Source organism: Notothenia coriiceps, unplaced genomic scaffold (genome assembly GCF_000735185.1).
Source record: "Notothenia coriiceps isolate Sejong01 unplaced genomic scaffold, NC01 NC01_scaffold00027976, whole genome shotgun sequence".
NCBI lineage: Eukaryota > Metazoa > Chordata > Actinopteri > Perciformes > Nototheniidae > Notothenia > Notothenia coriiceps.
This window is the reverse complement of record NW_011360677.1, coordinates 29,149-52,565: the sequence shown is the minus strand read 5'-3', so window position 1 is coordinate 52,565 and position 23,417 is coordinate 29,149. Positions and strand designations below refer to the sequence as shown.

Sequence of the window (23,417 nt, the reverse complement as noted above, 5' to 3'; positions counted from 1 at the left end):
ACAACTGTCGCAATAAACTGGAATCATCAATATAGTATATACAACATTAGAAAGGTCTATGTAATTGGTGAAACTCGGTTAAAGATACACTTTCTACTTGAGAGATGGATAATAGTTAATAGAGCTCAACCTGCTTTAGCCTGGCACGCTCTCAGACATTGTGTGTCTCCTGGCAGCAGTGTGAGGCTGCCATGTGGTCCAATGGTGGCATTGACGGAGGCCTCAGGTCAGCACAGCTGTCCAGAAGGCCTAGTGAAGGTGTTTGTATTATTGGATTTGTCCTCAAAAGATGTCCCTGATGTGGATACTCCACTGGGCTTCTTTGATCCCCACAGGGGACTCTCCATAAGGAGCCATGCACTCCCAATGCAGCCAGCACAGCAGCCTGCCTCTGATACCCCCACCAACCCAACTGCAACCAACATGTTTGTGTATATGCAGCTTAAACTCTCAAAATAATTCTGCCTCATTGAACACACAACCAATATTGTCAACATATTTAAATATAGCAAAGAACTCACACAGATTCAGATATTGCATTTAGAACTGGCTGTTCATTGTTCATCCATGTCTTGATTATATTATAGAGTATGAAATAAGAACCGGAGTTTGCTCTTTCTTTTCGACTCAGGATTTATTTTGGTACCTATTTAGATCTGTTCAGGTCTTGTCTCAATTTATTTTACAAAATGTCATAATAGTCTAAATATGTGAGTGCACAGTGATGGTAGTATAATGTCATAATAATTATAATAGTAACGTTTATAGTGTAGCGTTCTTTTGGTTCTCTATTCTGTCTTAATAATTGAAAGTGCAGAGGTGTCCTTTAAGGGGCACCTGTCTGCCTTTTCGGGGGACATAACTATCGAAAACTTGCGATTATATTGGCTAGCTTTCTAACACATTGTAAGTGATAGGCACGACATCTCTATCACAACAGAGCCGGCCAGCTAACCAATCAGAGCAGACTGGGCTCTGGTTTCAGACAAAGGGTGAACAATAAAGAGCTTTTGAACATTTAAGCATGGAGACAGTAGAGACATCAAATATAAATATGAACCTGAAAATTAGCATAATAGTGCCCTTTTAGCAATGCATCAAACCCCAAACTGCTCCCCAGTCCCTTCGCTCTGACACCTCTGTGTTTGTGCATTTGTGTTTCTGGCCTGTGTGTGGTGTAATTGACTGTAATAACACCAGAGAGAGAGCTGAATTGCTCCTTCAGCGATTAATTAATTAAAAAATGTTTTTTATCTTAATTTCACAAAAGAAAAAGTGTTTTATTAGCAAAACTTATATCAGTTTGGCATGTAGTAAGACAGATTGAGTACAATAGTTATTCTCAGTGTATTATTTCTTAATCTACTCGCTGTTGTGTATAAGTCACTGACTCTGGTCCTCCTCTGGTCCTCCTCTGGTCCTCCTCCTCTCAGCAGAGGACCTTTGCTGCCAGCCCGTTCTCGGAGCCCTTCGTGGTGAAGCTCCACAGCGGGATGAGCCGACACGCCGAGGAGCCGGAGATGCTGTGGGTGATGGGGCCGGTGCTGGCAGTCATCCTCATCATCCTCATAGTCATTGCCATTCTACTCTTCAAGAGGTGAGTCTGAGAGACAAAGCTGCATACATTACATTGCATTTAGCTGACGCTTTTATCCAATGCGACTTCAAATAAGTGCGTTCGACCAACAAGATACAAACTTGAAGAAAACAGAATCATATCAGTACATCAGGTTTCATAGAGCTAAAACATTTCAAGTGCTACTCAACTGGCTTTAGATAAGCCAGTCCTTTATTAATATATAAGTGCTTTGTTAGTAATTCTTTGTTAGTAATTCTATCGATCGAAGTGGAGTCGAAAGAGATGAGTTTTCAGTCTGCGCCGGAAGATGTGCAAGCTATCTGCTGTCCTGCAGGCGGGTGTACTCAGACACTGATTGACATTTTTGTCAGTGGTCCATCTGTATAGTTTGTTATATTTTTCTCAAATACTCATCTACGAAATATCAAATTAAAAGTCGATAATAAGCCATTACCCAAATATATTTATACTGACCTAAAGCATTTTTTTAGGAATTATTTAATTTAATTTCCAAACATTTAAAATGAACAAAGATTTTTTTTAAACTACAATTGAATACATACAAAATATTTCAAAAAGTCTCAAATACACGCTAGTATTCATACCTCTGCTATATTTTATTTATCATATTTGTATTAATTGTTTTAAATTCATTAAGTGTATTATAATGTCTTTGGAGCACTGCTATTATCATGGGAAATTAGGATAACCAGTCACAGTAAGATGTGCTTGTTTGAATTTATAAATATATGCTTTAAATGCAAAATATATATTTTTTGATTAAAGAATCATATCTACCCTCTTTATTGAAAGATTATAGATTTAATTATCATCCATAATAAACAATTAGATTTAAGAATGTTGCGGTCTCCCACTTATTAGTAAGGGAAATACCATTTAACAGTAATATTAGAATACAAATGTTCATTTTCTCTCTCTGGGCTAGTCTGTGTATCGAAGGCAGTGCATGTCCTTCGTGTTCCTCCTCGTATCATCTAGCTGAGCGATCATTTCAGCACAGTCCGGAGAGACACCCTGAGCATTTTCTTCAGCACAGCAGATGACAAGAACATTTGACAAAAGTGAGGCACCAAGAAATGGTCAATGTGAAGTACTTCCCAGAGTAGAGGCAGACATTCGTCTTGGCCATGGCAGCCTGAAGGCACCGGCCCTCCGCGGCAGATGGTAGGAAGACGCTGGCCCCGCGGCGCCGCTCTTCCAGGCTAACAGTTGGCTCGTGCTGCCTGTGCTTGGATAAAACATCTGGAACTGCTCAATGCGCTGACGGGGCCTCCATATGGCTCCTACTTTGCTACAAATGGCAATGTTTTGTCTTTTTCCATTCCTCCCATTGCTCATTATCTAGGGATGTGTCTGAATTTGTACATTCATCTGTACTGTACTCAGTGAGGAAAACAGCTCTATTATTAACACAAGCTCGTCCCTAAAAAAATTGCTGATGAACCTATTTCATACATTACTGCCAACATATTCTTAAATATATCATAGTATTTGAAATTGTTGAATGTGGTTTTTCCTACTTTCTAAACAGCCAGTGCTTTCCATCTACGGTACTCCTTGTACACTTTGCCAAAATAGTTGAGTCGACCCATCAAAAGGAATATCAAACACTGTTGCTTTTGATTTAAAAACTGTTAAGTCTGAAATCAGAAGGATGAGTAGTCTGCTGAAAAAGTGCTTTACATTCTATATCTTACAGTCTACCCAATCAGTCTTTATTCATTTGACGCAATTAGCCAATCCCGTAGCAGTATAGATGCAAACTCTAGATAGCTAACTTAAAATGTAAAACTGCATTTTGTTGTATGCAAACCTAAACTCTGTACAATGATGTTGAGTGTACCTCTTTTCCCTAGAGCACACATAAAATGCAGGTTGATAAAAAAAATAGGTACCACTCTACAATAAGACTACCCTTATAAAGGGTTTACGAATAGTTTGTAATTAATTTATTAAATAAGTTGTGAAAACTTTAAAAATCATTAATAAGCTTTTGTAAGACATGAGATAAACAGGGCAACTGTGACCGGTTGCTTGCCGAATAGTGAGCACACATTTATATGTACTGCTAAGTCTTATATTGGCTACCTAGCTTACTTTGTCTTCTTCCTCAGCCAGCATCCTTGGTATATGCTGTTCACCGAGTTGATTCACTAAGTAGCCAATATAAGGCTTAGTCATCTTGCCAAATAGTGAGCTTGTGTTGATGTATGAAAACTATGTTAGAACTGGTTTATAAATGGTTCTTAATGATAAATAAAGTGTTTACAACCTAATTCATAACCTAATTATAAACCCAATCCTTTTATAAGGGTAGTCTTATTGTAAAGTGGTACGGAAAAATATATCATTCTGAGAACATATTTTTTCTTACATTCTCCTATTTTAAGAGTACCTTGAGAAATGTTTTGATTTGAATAAGTAGGCCTACATGCAGCAATTCCGCCACAGCAAAAATAAAAAGTCAGTCAAGATAAATAATTTACTACGTAAACTCTTTGTTATTTAGATCTCGTTTTTTTCAAAATATATTTAATGGGATCTTTCTTTATTTACTTTTGACACACAATGGATCCTTTCTCTGTGTCAACAGTGACTGCTTCCCTAAATAAAGTAGTTTGAGCAGACACTGTGCATTTGATCTTTTGCTGATGCTTTGAAAATTAAACATTTACCTTTCGTGTCATTTGAACAGGTTTCGTGGCCCTAAAATGTGGTTGTGTGTGACCAATATAGCCCAATATCACAAACTACGAGTTAATGTTGGACGGACAAACTGCAGGGCAGGAAATCTTTTTTGATATATGTGACAGGGACATATTCATGCTAAAAGGGGGTTTAAAATGTCCCTGCGAGTATTGTTGAGATGAGTAGAATTCATGGGAGAGCAGGAAGTGACCACCAACAGCTAATATGTCTTACTGACCATATCATTCTAAACAGCGATAAAAGAAGATGTATGCTGCTCAGTGGCTGTGGATCAGATAAATAGTGGAAGTAATAAACAGGTGCTGTTACGTGCTCTGTCAGGTGCACTTCCTGTGCACGGTGACACTGTGTTGTGGCATTCCTGCTGCTGACAGCTTTTAAATTAATCATTTCTTACTCTGCTCTCTTTTCCACTTGTTGCTTGATTCTGTGGATGCAGCAAACAAGAAAGGTTGGTGCCTTTGTCTGATCTTAAACGGCTTCACTAATGTGCATAGCTTCTTGTTTGAAGATCTTTGGTGTGATTGCAGATTTAATTTAACTTCTTCAAACTATCATGCCTCATACATTTTCCATCATATTCTTTTTGGAGGCATATCTGAATTATTTTATGATTCTCGTTCATAAAGGCATGTTTTTTGTACTACTACTTTACTTTGTGTTTTTATTTCTCTCAACAACATATCATCCTCCAAATAAAACTGACGCCTGACTGCAAATAATATCCACACAGCTACAGTATATACTCATTTTGCTAATTAGGGGGAGCCAATCCATTTACAGATTTAGTTTATTTCAGAACTTTTATTTTAACTTGTTTCCTTTGCCTATTGAAGAGGATTTAGTTTAACATAGTTTCTCTTATCATACATGTAGGTAGCTAATGGGAATTGATTGAAAGAAGAAAGGCAACATATTGAATTTATCTGGCCTGAAAGTTACAACTTTAGTATTCTGATGCATGAATATATACAGTAATGCATTTGTTTGCTGCTATATGTCTTAAAAATATGCGTTACCTTTATTCACAGCACAGATATTAAATACTCAAATACTTAATGTGATTTCACTTCAAAATAAGCCTGTGCTTGAAATCGTCAACAGTGTTGGAATATGGAAAAAGTATAAGCATTAGAGAAGAAGTAGTAAGCTAGGAGTTTACAGTGTCAACACTTATTTCTTAGTTTGGTTTCATAATGATTGAGTTTTAGACAGGCTTTGGACAGACAACCACATCTTGACTCTGTTCTGAACACACAGACATAGCCATATATTTAACTGATCTAAAATGAGCACATATCCCAAAATGTTTAACTATTTTTTGGTTCAGTTAGGTCCTGATCAATACATTCTTTACCTGATTTGATTCATTAATAACCGTTTCAGAGCCTGTGAGTATGTATTTTACTTTCAGTCAACACAGACACTAGTTGTATTGGTCTTATAACTAGGTGTTGTATTGTAATTGAATCTTTTGAAAATACCATTGTCTAAAATGTCATACAATTACATTTTTGGAATAGTGGACTACTTCTTTTAAATGTGATAAAGGCTCAAAATGTCATTTGCATAGATTAAGGGGCAAGTTGCTCTTCACAATTTTTCTATTGGTAAATAATGCTGGTAACATTTTTACTTAAAAAGAATTCCAACAAAAATCTAACATCCGAAATGAAAGTAGATGACTGGTTTGCACATACAAGAGAACATACAATATTGAAAATAAGAGATCATGTAAAATAATCATTCGACATTGAACATCCCCCTAACTTTTCCACGTAATATTCTGTAATAAAGCTTTCAGTTGATGTAAAGAGTTACATCAGTATGCACATCAGCAGTTAGTTCAAGCACAAAGACACTGATAAGTCACATTTGACAAGGGGCTTGCACGTTTGTAGCATGCAGAAATACATGCACTCAGCTTCGTCACCATTAGCCAAATCTGTCGACGCCACGCTGCTGTACTGATTACTCAGCCTGTTTGTTTCACACATATTGGGCAAATTAAGATTTAGGCACTGGACATTAAACATGACTGGCAGCTTGTTCTAACATACTGTGACATTCATTGCTTTCTATTACTGATTTCACTCAAGATGGAAGGTCTCCCAACAGCGGGAAGAAATCAGTTTTACATGAATTCCATCAAGATCTTTTCAGCATCAGTGACCCAGCCTGCCCTTTTTCTAATATATATGGTTCCTAAGCACGCTCTACCCATGCATACTCACAGTACACAGCACCCATTAATCAGTATCCACAGCTCCATTAAGTAAAACTCATACAATGTCTTGTGAATTGGAAATGTAAGAAGATTTAGCTGCAACTTACTTATTACTTCTAAGTTATAAATTATTCATATTCGTTGTCCCTCTTTTTTTATTTTAGGGGTCAGAGATCACTTCTTCCATGCTTTACAAAAATACTTAAAAGGTTGGTTTATATTAAGTATTCAGGCATCTTCAGGTGCAGCTCATTTCACATTGACACAAGTATCAATTTCGGGGAAAAAACATTCTACGCACTTGGGATATTTTTTATTTTCATTCATATTAAGCTATATAAATAGTATTTTCGTATTAAAATTTCACTTATGGTATCAATTGGTTGACTTACACATGGCGTCCAAATACATAATTAATCACAAACTATATTTTCTTGTAAATTTATGAATCTAAATGGCTCCTGCTAATGGCGCCCCACAGGGATCCATTCTTCAACCCCTTTCATTTCTCACATCATTTTTATTTCTGTAATTTTTGCTCATGATACTAGCTTATTTTTTACTTAAAATCGTTCCACAGTTATTTTTTAAAATAACTGATTAAATTTAATTTCATTAATTTCAATTAGTTGTTTTTTATGTGCAAAAAGACTACTAGTCTTATTACAATAAGACAAAAAGTCATTATTACCCTTTTTTTTTTTACATGGTTTGTAAATAATGTATGAATTAAGGTGATCTTGATTGTGGTTAATAATAACCTTTGTTATTTCCCACAGTAGGGCTGTGACCAAATATAAATATAATACACAGATTATTTGAAGAAAAACATTTTGAAGAACCTTGTGAAATCAATTTTTTATATTTATAATGCCCAATGTCCATCAAAGATAGACAGCCATCTGTTTAGAATCCATATTTTTAAAAAGTCTGGTGTATAAAAATTACTCTCAAAAGTGTTTCAGCCGATTGTTTTCTCCAAATTTCAATAGTTAGAACTAACTAGACTGCCTCCCATTATCACCTACTGTCATTCCCTAATTTTGAGCATTATTTTCTACTTGATTTCAAATACATTTTCATTTGAAAGTTCTAACCTGTTTGAGATATGGTTGAGTTATTGTGGCCTGTTCTAACTTGGTTACCTTCTCTTATTTCACCACTTCTTCATTCCCCTAGGAAACGAACATGTCCAGCCAAGGATGAGCACATGGCAGGCGTCAAGGACTCTCTGCTGGCCCACTCCTCAGACCCTGTGGAGATGAGGAGACTCAACTATCAGACACAAGGCATCAACACACACACACAGACACACACAGACAGACACACACACACACACACACACACACACACACACACACACACACACACACACACACACACACACACACACACACACAACACACAAACAACTGTCCACAGCACCCAACTTACATGTATTCATGCTAAGCCAGTCATGCCTGAAAGCAGATGTACAATATGTGATGTAGCAACTGTAGTATAATTAAAAAATCATTATAAATGGGCATTTATTTTTAAACTGTATTGAATAAAAATGCTACAAGCAACCAACATTTAGTGATAGGCGTTTGAATCTGACACAAAAATAACATGGTTGCTAAAGGTATCTTCTGGAACATTACTTCTGAACATCACCCATAACTGGATGTCAGTAAGAACAGTGGGTTTACTGAAGATTGCTCTGAATTTGTTAGCATTTTTTAAATATGTCAAGGGGGTGTATTCAGGTTGTATCAAACTTTTAAATGGCTATTTAATAACTCCAATTATTCTGGTAATTTCACAGTAAATATGGTTGTCATTAGCTGTTGCAAGGCTGTGGTAATGATAATTATAAAACATTAAATCAGACCATTCATTAAACATAGGAAATATCATTGACCAAAGCTCGCCCCTAGCCTTACGGTAAGTGCAAAGGTTCCTAAATCAGGACAAAAAAAGTGCTTGTCATACATTAATATTGGCTTAAAATTAATGTGCTTTTCTTATTATATTATTATAGATGAATTCAAAATACGGTAACCATTTTGCAATTACAAACTATTGCAAATTCCAGACACAGCCACAATTCCTCCAAATTATAAAACAAAATGTGTAGTTTGCCTCTATAACAACTCATATAATTGTTTTTCTGATTCATCACCACTATCATTTCAGGATGATTTATGGCATCTCTTTAAGTAAGCATTAGATCTGTAGGGCACACAAGGCATAACGTTGCTTGTTATGATTAGAATTATTCTCTGTTTCAGTCCTCCCCTGATTAGTTAACCCCTACTATCTTTTAGTGTTGACGGTTTAGTTATACAGCTGGATAAAGGATATCTTTTAATACATCTAAGGAGATGACAATCCCAAAACTAATTTTGTTGAGGATTTATTGTTTAAGTGTTCTAGATCAGTCTTTGTTTATCTGGGAATTAAGTTGTCCGTCTATCTGGCTCACCTCTGAAAGTCTGTTTTTGTGGGATTTTGTAGGGCTGGTTTGGTCTTTCTTTTACATTCATGTTCAGACCATTTTAAAGTAAATGTCCTTTCCCGGATCCTGTATCCTCAACTGATGTTGCTTTTATGGTGGGAAAGTGCCTCAGCTATTGAGAAGATGTTTCTCGAATTAATCTGGATTAAGATTAAAGTTTTGTTTTTTCAGGGAGTTATTCTTACGTATTGACTGCAACGACAGCAACAGTTTGACCTACTGGACAAGTACTTGTTGGTGTGTTTGAGAATCTGCAACATGATGCGTTTTCTTGTGTTGGTTGGGCAAACGTATGTAACCATACAGAAACGTGGTGAATTCACAAACTAAATAACTGGTGACTAAATGGCTAAAAGTCACTTCATACGTTAGGAAGCAATGAATATTTAAGGACATTTGATTGACACATCAAACTGCAAGACAGTGCAAAAAACAACCAGACATACAGCTCCCCAGTGCTCCTTGTGTTCCTTTCCCATGATTCTTTCTTTTCTCTGTCTCCTCCTAACTGACCCCTGTTCTGTTTGTTTTGCCTCGTCTTTCCCCCACAGGTTCAAGTGCCCTCAGTTGCCCGAAAACTCCAAGTTAGTTTTCACCCCTCTTGTGTTTTATTAATGTTTTCTCCTATTCCCCCCTCCTTCCCTTTATACATCACCTATTCGCTCACACTCTCATGGTCTATTCATGTCAGTCATTCAAACTGAGATACAAAACACAAAAATAATCAGTGTAAGATACTGTGGGTAGTTTACACCCTTGCCGCCTGTTTATCACCTTCCCACCCACCTATTGCCTTATGGTGTTTCTTTAACCAATCAGCATGCTCCTTAACGCTCACTTTGCCAGTGTGGTTTGTGGCATGATGTTGAAAAGCTTCACAGTCATACATGATGCCTCTGCACACCACACAGCACTCTCACTGTCACTCCATATATGTGTGTTTGTGTGTGAGAAATCAACTATACTTACCACTGGTCCTCTCGCTGCAGGGATGAGGGAACATCCGTCCATTCCTATCTCTGACCTGGCAGACTACATCGAGAGACTCAAGGCCAATGACGGTCTGCGCTTCTCTCAGGAGTACGAGGTAACTTTCTGCTTTATACATGACTTTCCACTGAAGCAATACACTTTTCAGTCAGGATGTAACAATACCGAGATGTCGGGGAAGGAAGTTAAAATGTTAACAATACCAAATTAATGAGGTTTAAAAAAAATTATGGCATTTTCAATTGTAAAGAATATGTTTTTCGTTTTAACCTAAAGTGCTTCTACTTTTCTCTTTAATAAAATAAATGTGCCATGACGTGATGAGCAATCCTAGCTTGAATGCTAGGCTTGGTGGGTCTTGCTAAGAAAAGCATTGGGGAGCAATTGGCTTGCACGCAAAGGATGACTGTAATCTGTCTTATTGACTAGAAGTGCATCTAGGAGTGCAAATGGTGAACTTACATTTCACCACTGAAGATCAGGGTTTACATATAAATCAATAAGAACTATTATGTTATACCAACTAATGTATGTCTAGGAAGCATGTTGTTTGAACCATGGCATAAACAAAGACGGTGTTTTTACGAAAGAAGCGCCCGCTCATGGTGAAACCTTGCAATAACATGAGTAGGCGTCGTAACACTGGAATCTAGACACGCTCTGTCAGAAAACATAGTACCAGAGTCTTGGATTTCTCAGGGAGTCAGCTGTCAGTTGGCCGTCAGCTGGCTCTTCCACAGCTTGGAGCGAGATAAATGTAGCTGTATGATTGCGATCTCTGCTTTTTAAACAACACAGCTTTTGACAATGAGAGATAGTAGAAAGCAGCTCTAAACAACCATGTAACATCATCACAGTCTCCCAGCATTACCGAGATATTTATCTTATCAGGAGACTCGATATATTGTTACACCCCTACTTTTAAGCCATATTCAGTGTATTTGTAATTTTTTCGGCAACAATTTAGATAGTATGTAGAATTTATAGTGAAATGGTACACTTCTGAGTTGTTTATATGTTTAACCAACAAGTTATGCACTGTATTACATGGAGCATTCCCTCCGTTGGTGAAGACCAAACAAAGTTCTATGGTGGTCTCAAGTTTTCAAGTGAACTCTAAAGAGGTCCCTTTCTGGTGTGAACATAATTAAGGCCAATTCCATGATGCGACTATAAATGTGCCATATCATTGTTAGAAAAAACTTGTATTTCCTGTGTTGGAAAATGTTTTTTGTTTCAGTAATGCTTAGGATGAAATTAATGTTTTCCAATACCCATACAACCCATAAGTACAATCTTTTTCTCAGATAAGTACATTTTTTCCGGCCACATTTGTCTCGGATGTGTTCTTTACTCTTAAGTCTAGCTGGCTTACCGGTTCAGCATTGGTGTAAAAAAGAAATACAGTTCATACTGCTAAGTATGCATAAATCTCTGCCTCCTTTCCAAGAATAATATCCTACTGCTTTTACCTACTGTAAAAGCCAGTGAGGGATTATGGATTGTTGATGTCCTACAAAGGAAGGTAATTTGCATTTAAAGTGGTGAATTTTCAAGCGGATAAACCAGGACAGATGAGTGCAATGTTTATGCCCCAGAAGGAAAGGGGCATATCAATTATGAAACAGCAGCTGACTCAACTTTTTTACCCTTTTTGTCCTGGTACAAACTTTGTTCAGGCAGGTTGTGGTGTCTGACGAACAAGATACCATTCAAAACGGTTTGTTATACTTTGGGGAGCCTTGATTGACAGAAAAATAGGAATAAATAAATAGGAATAATCAGATGAAACAAATGACCTATTTGGGATATACACATGATACTGTATATCAGCCAATTCCTGTTGCATTAGAGCCACCAGCCATTAGTAAGATCGGCAGGGCTTGAAATGAAGAGCTTATAATGGCTGTGTTTAAAAGGAGATCTGCAGGAGGATCTTACAGCTTGTTATATCTGAGGAAAGGGTCTTTTTGAGGAGTGGAGACAACTTCATGTACAGTATATGGCCTCTATAATGGTAATTCTCTGCGTGATAAGGATAACGTCTTTTTTTACCCTTATCAAGTGAACAGCAGGGCTTCTTAACACTTAAAACACACTAGGCAGCATTGAAGTGAGGCTTGCCGCAATAATTACTTTATTCTGTGTTAATGGAGGGGGAAATACCCAGTAATGTAGTTCAACATGTCACAGCTATGTCATTCTCATGTGTGCAACTCAATGCCTTGATACACAAACATAGTAAACTCATACCATATTCACTCATATTTCACAAAAAAACATACAGACTCCTCTAATTGGAAATTATTGTGTACTAACAACAGGAGTGACATGGCAATATCATCCTTAATACTTTCCAAAGTGTTGCTAAACTGTCGCTGTGCTGAAGTGACTTTCAATGTGATTCAGGAGTGCTGCTGTGTGTAACAACAGGGGGTTTTGCAACTTTGTTCAATTAAACCAAAATAAAACAAACAAGCCAACACAATGTTCCACTGTGTAGTAATGTCTGTATAGTATATAGTAAGATGAGTAAAGATAAATCCCCCCCTCCAGTTCCCCCTCAGGTTGCTCTGTCAGCACTGCTGTTGTTGTTTGCACCTCTGGAGCTGTTAGCAACGTTAGCAACTAGCTGCCCGCATCTTGAGAGTAGTGCAAAGGCTATCCCTTAATAATAGATATGCTCTGAATTTAAAATGTAGCACCTTTTAAAAATAGGGATTTTAGTTGAATGCATCTTAGTCAGACACGACAGCTGTACTATCCTGGGATAAGCCTGCCATTGGCCCCATCAAATGTGTTCTGAATTCTCCTCCCTTTCCGCTATCTCTGCTATCTCTTTTGTTGCTGCATACGGTCTTTATATAGCCCAAAGAGATCATGATTGGTTAAAAGAAATACAAACAAGCCAGAAAGTTTTTTTCCCTGTACCATACATTACTGTGCGAATAGGTCTGGGTATGACACTTTTAATATGATCACATTAGCCATTATAATTATTGCATAGCCAGTTTTGAAGACAGACAATGTAAAGGTATTACATATGGATAATGTTAACACAATAGTCAGGACTACATTAATGAAATAAAGTGGCCGTGCCATCAGAGGCAGTTTGTGGTTTATACCTATCTTGCCCAGTATACTTACACACAGTGACTGAGGGGCTGGGAATTGAACCACCGACCCCCAGATTGGTGACCAGAGCTTGTCCATTTGAAATCCTCTATGTGTTTATCTGCTTTGTTTTTGCTGTTGGAACCGCAGCACCGTGAGTGTGATTACACTGACATACTCTGTAAGTGATATACATGTCGGTGGAGCACATTAGAAGTAATGTGAGTGGTTTGTCAGTGCAGCGTGGTGGAAGCCTTACCTAACAGGCTGTAAAATAAGATGTGCATTCAACCTCTTTCTCCATTGTCATTATTATCAGTTGTAGACTGGGGGGGGGGGCTCAGCAGCCGCGTCTAGCCAGTCGAGGGGAAAAGCAGCAGGATATTATAGTGCTCGTTGCAGCTTCATTTTGCCTGTGCATGTGTGTGCGGGTATACAGGCGTGTGTTTGTTTTCCAGTTGCTGCCAGATAAGTAGAAGCGTGAAAGGTCAATCATGAATAACAATATTCAGCATGTCATTATTCAGCTAAACCTGCGCCTGCATTCACAGCCAGCGATCGATGGAGACCAATCATCAGGCAGCATAGTGAAAACCTGTCAAGATTATTTCTCGACACGCTCCACCATAACCCGAATGCAGGAATGGTTCTCCATCATAGCAATGATTTATTTCATAAGAGAACAAATGAATAAGTAGAAATGACTAGAGAAGCATCTTTTGCCATCTATGTCATGTTTCTTTGTTTGAAAATATAAACAGTCACATAAAAATTAGAACTTGTGCATTTTAAGATGTCTGTTGTTAACAAGTGTGAGGAGAATATAATAAAAGGTAAAGGAACTAAAAATGCAGTAGAGTGCAGATCTCTTCCAGGTGTCTGCTGAATAAATATATTTAAATATTTTGCAACCAGGGAGGTTTCTGCCTTCCCTTTTGCCCAGCAGCTGGGAAGCAAAACACAGGTACCTCGTGGGTATTTAGATTTATTTTTGTTGTTGTAATGTTTATACATTGGCATACTGTAACCTACTTTGTACAGTCCATTGCAAAAGTGTTCACACCCCTTTGTGTTTTTCCCATTGTATTGCATTAAAACCTGCAATATAAGTCGATGTTGAAGCTATTGTATTATGTGATGTATACAACATGCCTACCACTTTTAACATGCAGAATATTTATCATACTGAAACAAAAACGAAATAATAATAAGATAAATAAAATTGAGCACGCATAAGTATTCATTCCCCAAAAGTCAAGATTGTATAGAGATACCTTTAAATGCTGCTAGTCTATTGCAGTATGTCGCTATATGCTTGGCACATCTATCCAATTTCCCATGTTTCAAACTGCTCCAGCTGCTTCAAGTTGGATGAGTTTTGCTGGTGTACAGCAATCTTTAAGTCATACTACAGATTCTGAATTGGATTTAGGGCTCGGCTTTGACTAGGCTATTCCAAGACCCTAAGATATTTCCCCTTCAACCACTTGAGTGTTGCTTTAGCAGTATGCTTTGGGTCATTGTCCTGCTGGAAGACTGAAACAAATGTTCCTCAGGAATCTTCCTCTATTTAGCACCATTCATCATTCCTTCAACCCTGACCAGTTTCCCAATCCCTGCCATTGATAAACCCCCCCACAACATGATTCTGCCCCCACCATGCTTCACTGTGGAGAGGGAGTTCTTTGGGTGATGAGAGGTGTTGTGTTCTTTGACCTGTTTGGAGAGCTCCTTAGTCTTCATAGTGCAGTTGTTTTGCTGGTGGTGCCTCTTGCTTAGTGTTGTGGCAGACTGGGGACTCTCAGAACAAGAGTATAGTGTACCTTATATCAGAGATAATGTGACAATTAGATTGCAAACACTCCTTTTCAGTTTTTATTTTATTCGATTTTTTTTAAATTGAGCTTCTTCTTTTTTGCTTTAACAATTTGGACAATTTTTCTGAGGGTCATTACACAGTCTGAATAAAAATAGGTTTATATTGCAGTTTTTATTGCAATAAAATGGAACTAAACGCCAAGGGGGGTGAATACTTTCACAAAGCATTGTATATTAACTTCCACTAGACAACTTACTTCTTGCCTTTCCCTCTGCTCTCATCGCCAACACCTGCACAAACAGAATCATATGCATCAATGTTGATGGAAAATTAGATCATGAGATCTACCTCAGCGCCCGCAGACATGCCCACATGTGGACCAAAACAAATGTCACGCTCTCTGCCTCTCCACAGCTGATCTTTCCATAAGAGTGCTTCAAAATGTGCCAGTCCTTGTTTTCATGCAGTGAGGCACTCTACTTGACTGAGTTTTCACTTTCTTGCAATAAAATCTCTTGATATAACGCTTGTTTTTCAACTATCAAAGGGAAACTTAGGTCCAATACCAGTGCTTTCCCTTCATCACTGGATCTGTTCGTTGTTAACACCAGGCACTGAGCTGCTAGGTAAAGGGCTTAAAATGATTTTTGGAGTGTCCAAACACTCCAGTGTGTATCCAGGGGGGCTTAAATATCATCCTGGGCTTTTCATATAATAGAGCCGCAGACTGAGGGAGGGATGACAAATTAGTTTCTGTGTCACATTTATTGGTCTGGACTCTTTGCTTGAAGCCCTGACAGGCTTTAAAAAACAGAAAAGAATACAAGCACTTTTTGTTATAGATGGTTACCTGATCTCACCTTTTTATATCCCTGTCTCCCACTCTCCCCCTCCTCTGTGTGTCAGTCTATTGATCCAGGACAGCAGTTCACCTGGGAGCACTCCAACCTGGAGGTCAACAAGCCAAAGAACCGCTATGCTAATGTGATTGCCTACGACCACTCCAGGGTCATCCTCACACCTGTGGATGGTGAGAGACACACCAGACATCTCAAGAGAGGCGACTTTACATGCAGTAATTCTCAAATAGTGGCTTGACCTATCCTCAACTGCAGAAAAATCAAGCATTTATTTAAAAGGGCCCAATTTTTCACACGTTTCAGGTTCATATTTGTATTTTGGGTGACATGTTTCCATACTTTAATGTTCAAAAAGGCCTTAATTTTTCTCATACTATCTTTGCTGCAGCACCCTTTTTTCACCCTCTGTCTGAAACCAGAGCCCAGTCCGCTCTGAATGATTAGCTGGCTCTGTTGTGATTGGCCAACCACTCAGAGATGTCCCGCCTCTTAAACCATGTACAATGTGTTGGAGCGCTGGCCAAAAGAAGCTGGAGTATTAGATAGCAATGTCACTATTTCAGTTAGGGGGTAGTGTGTGGGAGAGAAAGTCCCTCTGGAGGGAACTTTGGGATTTTAGCCTTTGCAGACCATTTACATGCACACAAACCTATAACACACTACATCAAAGGGAAACCCCCACAAATCATAATAGAGCCTCTTTAAGTCCCTTATATGTATTTCATCACATATTGAGCCCTGCTGTTTCCTAATTGCTTGCTAACTTTGTCTAACTTTGTCCTCATTGCAGGAGTTTCAGGCAGCGACTACATCAACGCTAACTACATCGATGGCTACAGGAAGCAGAATGCTTACATTGCCACACAGGGGCCACTGCCAGAGACACTGAGTGACTTCTGGAGGATGGTGTGGGAGCAGAGGACCTGCACCATCATTATGATGACCCGTCTAGAGGAGAAGTCTCGGGTGAGCCACTTTTGTTGGGAAATAGTTTGCACTCTGATGACAACGGCAGTGTTTTTCTACAGACCATTTTTTAAAGAGCAGGTCCAAAGTGCTCATGTAATTACATTAATATATAAAGCGAGCTCAGTTTCTCCTAGAAATAATCATCATTATGCTGTGATTACACAGTCGTCCATTTCACCCACCTTCTTTTAATAGAAACAGAAGTCACACAAACTCAGACCCCACTGAACTACTTTAGTTAGGTGCAGGGTGGAGCCATAGCAAAGAGCCAGGCTTGTTTGGGATTTATGATGCAGGATGTGTTTCCATCATAAAGATTGTGTCATGCTACCCAAAGGGGGTGGGGCCCAATTTTTTAGTGGTTTCAGCTTGTTGTTATCACAGGGATGGGGCCATTACTGGTGTTACTGGGTAGGGCCCAATGTCAGCGTCGCAAAGAGGTGGATCTTAATTTTGAGCAATATTTTTCAAAGTTGCAGCAAAGATAAAAAACTCCATATTTAGATTCTGCTTTTGACGCTTTTACAACTGAAACAAGCTAATGATTTAAATAAGGGCTGTTCAAGTATTTCTACAGTGGTGGTGGTGCAGGTTTACCTGGCTCTGCTGCAGCATCGCCCTGCTGGGGGACATGAGTCTTTCACAGCGTATCGCATTGCAGATGAGTTAGCTTTCAGCCGGCTATTACAATCTTATTAACTCCATAACCAAGGAGCAGAACTGATGGCCCCTGTAGTGTGGCATTATTATTAGTGACCGAGAACATCAGCCCTCTGCTGGAACCTTAACGCCCGTCTGTGGTTCAACGCGAGGTGTAGATCTACATTAGTGGCCACGGTAGCAGCTGCTGCTGATACAACAGTTTTTTCCATTGTTTCTGCTTCTGTTAAGAACAAAGTCTTAACTTGTACATCTAATTTTTTCGGAGGACACAGGATGTGAAACTTGGCACACACTTCATACACCACAAAAGTTTTCTCAAGCAGATTTCGCAGCACTATAACATCACAAGAGGAAACACTAGCAATCATCAGACAAAGGAGAGACATTATTCACCTGAATACAAGAGGTACCCCTATTCCACCAAAGCAGTTCCAGGGCCGGTTCGGAGCAGGGACGTTTGATTGGGTGAGAAGCGGAAGGCAAAAGCCACTGAACCATGGTGACAAACAAGTAACCCCGGCAATCCGGAGAAGAGTATAACGTTTGAGAAGTCACACATCAATTACACCTGGAATCTTAAGAATAAAAGCAACAGAAGCACAGCGTAGAGTTGTTTGTTATTATATTTAAGTAAACTGTGATGTCATGATGTGGCACCACTTGGGCTCTGGGCAGTAGAAAACATAACTGTTGCGCATGTTGAACCAACTGCAAGCCAAACTTGCCACCAGCACAGAACTAGAAACGAACTGAGGAGGAAACAAATTTGACCTGGGCCAACAGATGACTGATGCTTCTGTTCTGGCGAGGGCAGTCTCTCAGATCTGTAGTTACCTTTCTGTTACCCTGAAGCCTTTAATGAGCCGTGTGTGATTTGCCCAGGTGGTAAACTCTTCACACCACTCTGACCAAAGGCCATGCTGCACGGTGATCGACCGAAGGCCTCGCCAAACTACCTCGCCCCCCCCCACTGACACCTGCACCCAGGTCGATGAAGCGTAACACCCCCATCTGTTTTGCCAAGCTCCTGCGGCCTGATGTCCAAATGTATGTTGCTTCACCTCCCGTTATCCTCAGCATCCGCCCGTTCGAAAGCCAATGGTGGAAAAAAACAGCAACACTAAAAGAGGATACGCTGATGGCACCCATTTGTTTCATGACTAAGCTTTATAAATCTGAATTACCCTGTTTGACTTCTGTCTCACTTAACGTTCCTTTTGCATTGCATCACAATGCTCTGAGTTTATCTGTGACTTGTACTTGTTGTATTTTTATGATATTGCTTTTACTCACACTTTGGGAAAGCCAAAAGAGCACAGTGAATACTATTAGTGATTTTATCTGTGAAGCAGCAGCAGACAGCTGTTTCAAAAGAAAAGCCCTAAAAGCGCACTTTACACCCCCGGCAGCAAACACACTCCACTTAACAGCTCAGCTTGACTTCTTATTTAAAGGGAAACAACACACACTTTACATATTAAAGTTCGTTTTCAGGTGTTTTGAAAAACAAATGCTAAGTATGAATCAGAATTCATTTTTCCTTTATTAGTCCCACAGAGGGGACATTTACATTGTTACAGCAAAGATACTGATAAAGAGAAAATAAATTAGTAAGTGGTAGGCACATATTAATACAAAATACAAATAAAATATTTATTACGCATTCCAAATATAAAAAATGGTAAGTTTAAGAATTAAGTGAAACAAGAAAAGGGTCTCACCAGAGGTAGCTGTGTGAAGTCTGGTAATTAAAAGTGATGTTGTTGATAGGGCTGAAGAATACACATTTGGAAATGAAAAATGATAGATGTGTGGAGTAAGAATAAAATGAGTTTAGCAGACCACTGTAACCCACTTCTCAACTCTGCTGCAGGCTCCAGGCCACGTTAGCTGCTCTTAGCATACCATCCACATCTCAGTTCAAACCGTCAGCAGCTGAGTTGCCTTGTGGCTAATGTAGGTGCCAGGTTCTGACAAGAAATAAGAATCAGTTCTGCTGCATCATTTTTGAACGTTTTACTCCTCTAATATCTTAATGACTACATTTTCTGACCTGGTTGTCATATAAAGATTTTCACCTCAGAGTCTTCGGTTGATAAATCTGAAGCCCACATTTTAGCCTCCGATGCTATCTTGTGTTCCTTTTTCCCATCTGACAGGAACCCTATTTGTCCTCTTTCTGTTCCATAACTTTAACAACAACACTGTGTGTCTGCATGCAGGTAAAATGTGACCAGTACTGGCCCAGTCGAGGCACAGAGACATATGGGATGATCCAGGTGACCATGCTGGACACTGTGGAGCTGGCTACGTACAGTGTACGCACATTCACCCTCTATAAGGTGAGAACACTTTTCGATACTGTGTACATAAATGATGACTGTATGGCAGCAAAACAGGTCATAACATCTGAAGGCTTTGGTAAATGTAAGGGCAAATTTTCATTTCTCATGTAGACACTTTCAACCTACACATGGTTGTATTGAATGCTGCCATATTAACGTAAAGGCTACTGCAGCTCAACATGAAGCCTGCACAACAAATCTGTTTAATAAACTACTATATACTATGACACAAATAGTTGTTAATAGTTGTGTCACATCACACCAACCCATACAAATGTTCAAAACCATCACTCGACAGAAATATGAAGCCAGCAATGTTAAGTATCCCATGTCTAAAAAGGGCATTAAGGTCTAGGAAGAAGACTTGAAGAATATAACGCCTTCAGGTACTGAGAGTTATGAATAAAATCTACTTAACTCTAGATTTGATGATAAATGTTTAACCATAAATAGTGCTATACTGTACTGAGTGCAGAATTTTATCATGCATCAAGGACTCCTTGGAAAGTGTTTTATTCTGAGCAGCTGGTGAGTTTTGCTCAGAATTCATATTCAGTATTTTATCCCATCAAATTCTCACTTTAATGGTTTTGATGATTTATCAATTAGCTAATGCAATATGCATATGTTGTACTTAGGGGCAGCATGATTACGTCTTGGCATTTTCAGTGTCAAATCATCGTTTTTATCTCTATAATCTCTATAGCCTATAAAGATATCTGCATAGGAGGAGATGATTTAGTTTGTATCAGCTACAAACCCAGCTTCTTATAAAACAATTATGTAATTGTGTCTTAACATTGTCTCTTAACTCCAACTCCATATAGCGTCGCAAGTTGCTAATCAGACTGTAAACAATGACAGAATAATGAAGTGGAAGCCTTGATAAGGATAACCCTGGCTTAAATAAATGATGAAACATGTCTTAATGTGTTCTCCGACAGAACGGCTCGAGTGAGAAGAGAGAGGTTCGACAGTTCCAGTTCATGGCCTGGCCGGACCATGGAGTGCCTGAGTATCCCACCCCCACACTGTCCTTTCTACGCAGAATCAAGGCCTGTAACCCTCCAGATGCTGGGCCCATGGTGGTCCACTGCAGGTAAGCTTACATTAACACTGAGGCCTCAGTATGCTTCAATCAAAGTGTGTCAAGTCATCCAATATACTTTAACGCCTGCATTACATAATGAATAGTCCTGCAGGTATTATGTGACTGTTTTCTTTGTTTGCATAATTTTCTTTACAAAACTCATTTGTTTCAGTGATAAGCATTTAAATGAAACACACAATATCTTACAAAGCAAGACCATTGAGTTATAGAGTAGTGCAGGTATGAGACCATTAGCATTTTACCAATTCCGGTTCACTAATCTCAAAGTAAATACATTTTTGAAAGTTTTTATGGTTAAACGCCTGCTATAAGTTATGTGGTTAACACAATCTGTCAGAAAAAATTCCACTGGTGAATGTTAAGCTTCTATGATCCATAAAAACGGGAGTTGCTGACAAAGAAGACCAAACATCATCACTAGATTTTACTACTTCATAAATCACATTAACATAGTGTGAATCTGTAGCAAGTAGAAATGGCTAGTCACCGCTGAGATTAATCCTATAATGCTAACTTGATCAATTGTGTCTCGTTATCCAATCATTATCTGAATAGATTTTAGGAGTGATTATGAAAATGTGTGCCATTATCCACATTTATATGATTAAATATTTTGAGGCTGTTTCCTTGAAAACCATTTTTCAGCTTCCTTGTGGTTCAACCTCTGTTTAAAAAACACATTGGGATCCAGGGTTTCTAAATAATAAATCATTTTGTGTTCTGCCAGTGCCGGTGTTGGCCGTACTGGCTGCTTCATTGTGATTGAAGCCATGCTGGAGAGGATGAAACACGAGAAGTCTGTGGACATTTACGGTCATGTGACGTGTATGCGGTCTCAGAGGAACTACATGGTGCAGACGGAGGATCAGTACATATTCATCCATGAAGCCCTGCTGGAAGCTGCAACATGTGGCAACACAGAAGTCCCCGCTAGAAACCTGTACGCACATATCCAGAAGCTCACCCAGGTCTCTGCGGGAGAGTCTGTCACCGCCATGGAGCTGGAATTTAAGGTTGGTACCTTTTCTGACTGTTAGGGTTAAAGGTCGGGTTAGGGTTGGGGTTTGTCCAGGTTTATAGTCCATTCAATTTGCATTAAAATCACATAACTGTCTCCAAAAATACAACAGGAAATGGAATGAGAACATAACTAAATGACTGAACAACAAATTCAATACTGTAAAGAGCAGCTATACATGTTTACCTTCAGCAAGTAAATGTCAAACTTGTAAAGACATTTTTAACCTGGATTAGAAACAATTTAAGTTAGGGCTATTTTTCACCAAATTGTCATGTTTTTAATCAAGGTTTAAAGGAGGGAGTGTGCCATAAAGCCTGCAAGGCTGCACCAAGTTATCTTTGTATCCCAAAACAAAGGGAAACATTGTCAGGTGCCAATAGCAGCCCTATTAGTATTCTTCTTGTGTTTGGTTGAGTATTGAAAAAGGCTCTTTTGATTGATTTGTTTGCTAGTTATGAGTTTGTTCAACTTTATTGTCCATTTAAGAAGCACTCTAGTCACATTGATAGTATCATGTAACAAAATGACTGAACAATGAATCAAAGACTGCTTCATGAGCGTTTCAATCGTGACTGTAAATTCAACCTTCAGCAGGTAAATGTGAAATTAGTACAGAAACTTCAAAAGGCATAAACTGTGAAAACCCATCAAGCCTAGATAACATGGATAGAAAACCATCGCTGCTGGTTATATTTCACCAATGTTTCATGTTTTTAATCAAAGTTTAAAAGAGGGAGTGTGCCATAAAGTCTGCAAGGCTGCACCGAGTTATCATGTTATCCGATAACAGAAGGAAAAATTGTTAGGTGCCAACAGCTACTTATTTAGTATTCTTTCTTTATTTAGTAAAGTAGTGGAAATTAATGTTTGTGTTTAAGGTTGGTACCTTTGTTATTTATTTGTTATACATGGTGAGTTTTTACAGCATTAAAGTGCATTTAAGTAGCACTCCAATCACACAAATGGGTACTAAAAAAAGTGGGCTGACCATTGGATATAGATAGCACGATATGAAAATGATCACCTCTACTGTGGACAATTAATTTTCAAGTAAGTAAGTAATCTGTCCAATCCAATGAATCCAGAGTTCCCTAAAACTTTAAAATCGACCAAAAAGGTATAAAAATCATCCCACCAAGAGTACAAATATGGCCACAAAACTGCCATTTTTGATACTGAAAATGTAAGAAATGGATTCAGTATCCTAAATAACCACCAAACTCACCTAAACTATTGTCCACATGTTATTTAATGCTAATCACCACAACTTATTTCCGGGTTCACAATAGGACTGTAGGAGCTGGCAACTAGACTATTAAGGGAAGTGTATTACTTAATGACGGGAGGGCCCCTTTAACTGCATGATGAAGTCAGAGCTAGGAACAGGAAGAACTTTGATCCTTAGCCTGTGTAGCAGAGATGAACCCTCAGAGGGGAGTGTGGTGCTTAATTCCTCAGCTTCATATGACAGGCTGAAGAGGGGGGGGGG

At 38.7% G+C, this 23,417-nt stretch overlaps 1 protein-coding gene across 1 annotated transcript in view; it reads left to right on the top strand.

The window, feature by feature from the left end:
* Positions 1 to 201: 201 nt before the first annotated feature.
* LOC104957902 (receptor-type tyrosine-protein phosphatase F-like) overlaps positions 202 to 23,417 on the top strand; it is a 35,325-nt gene continuing 12,109 nt past the window's right edge. The window contains exons 1-11 of the mRNA XM_010785582.1: positions 202 to 226; positions 1,384 to 1,597; positions 4,749 to 4,760; positions 7,716 to 7,825; positions 9,588 to 9,620; positions 10,026 to 10,123; positions 15,866 to 15,989; positions 16,610 to 16,785; positions 19,674 to 19,793; positions 20,741 to 20,895; positions 21,635 to 21,920. Of these exons, the coding sequence (XP_010783884.1) occupies positions 202 to 226; positions 1,384 to 1,597; positions 4,749 to 4,760; positions 7,716 to 7,825; positions 9,588 to 9,620; positions 10,026 to 10,123; positions 15,866 to 15,989; positions 16,610 to 16,785; positions 19,674 to 19,793; positions 20,741 to 20,895; positions 21,635 to 21,920 (1,353 nt within the window). The remainder of the gene's footprint in view (positions 227 to 1,383; positions 1,598 to 4,748; positions 4,761 to 7,715; positions 7,826 to 9,587; positions 9,621 to 10,025; positions 10,124 to 15,865; positions 15,990 to 16,609; positions 16,786 to 19,673; positions 19,794 to 20,740; positions 20,896 to 21,634; positions 21,921 to 23,417) is intronic.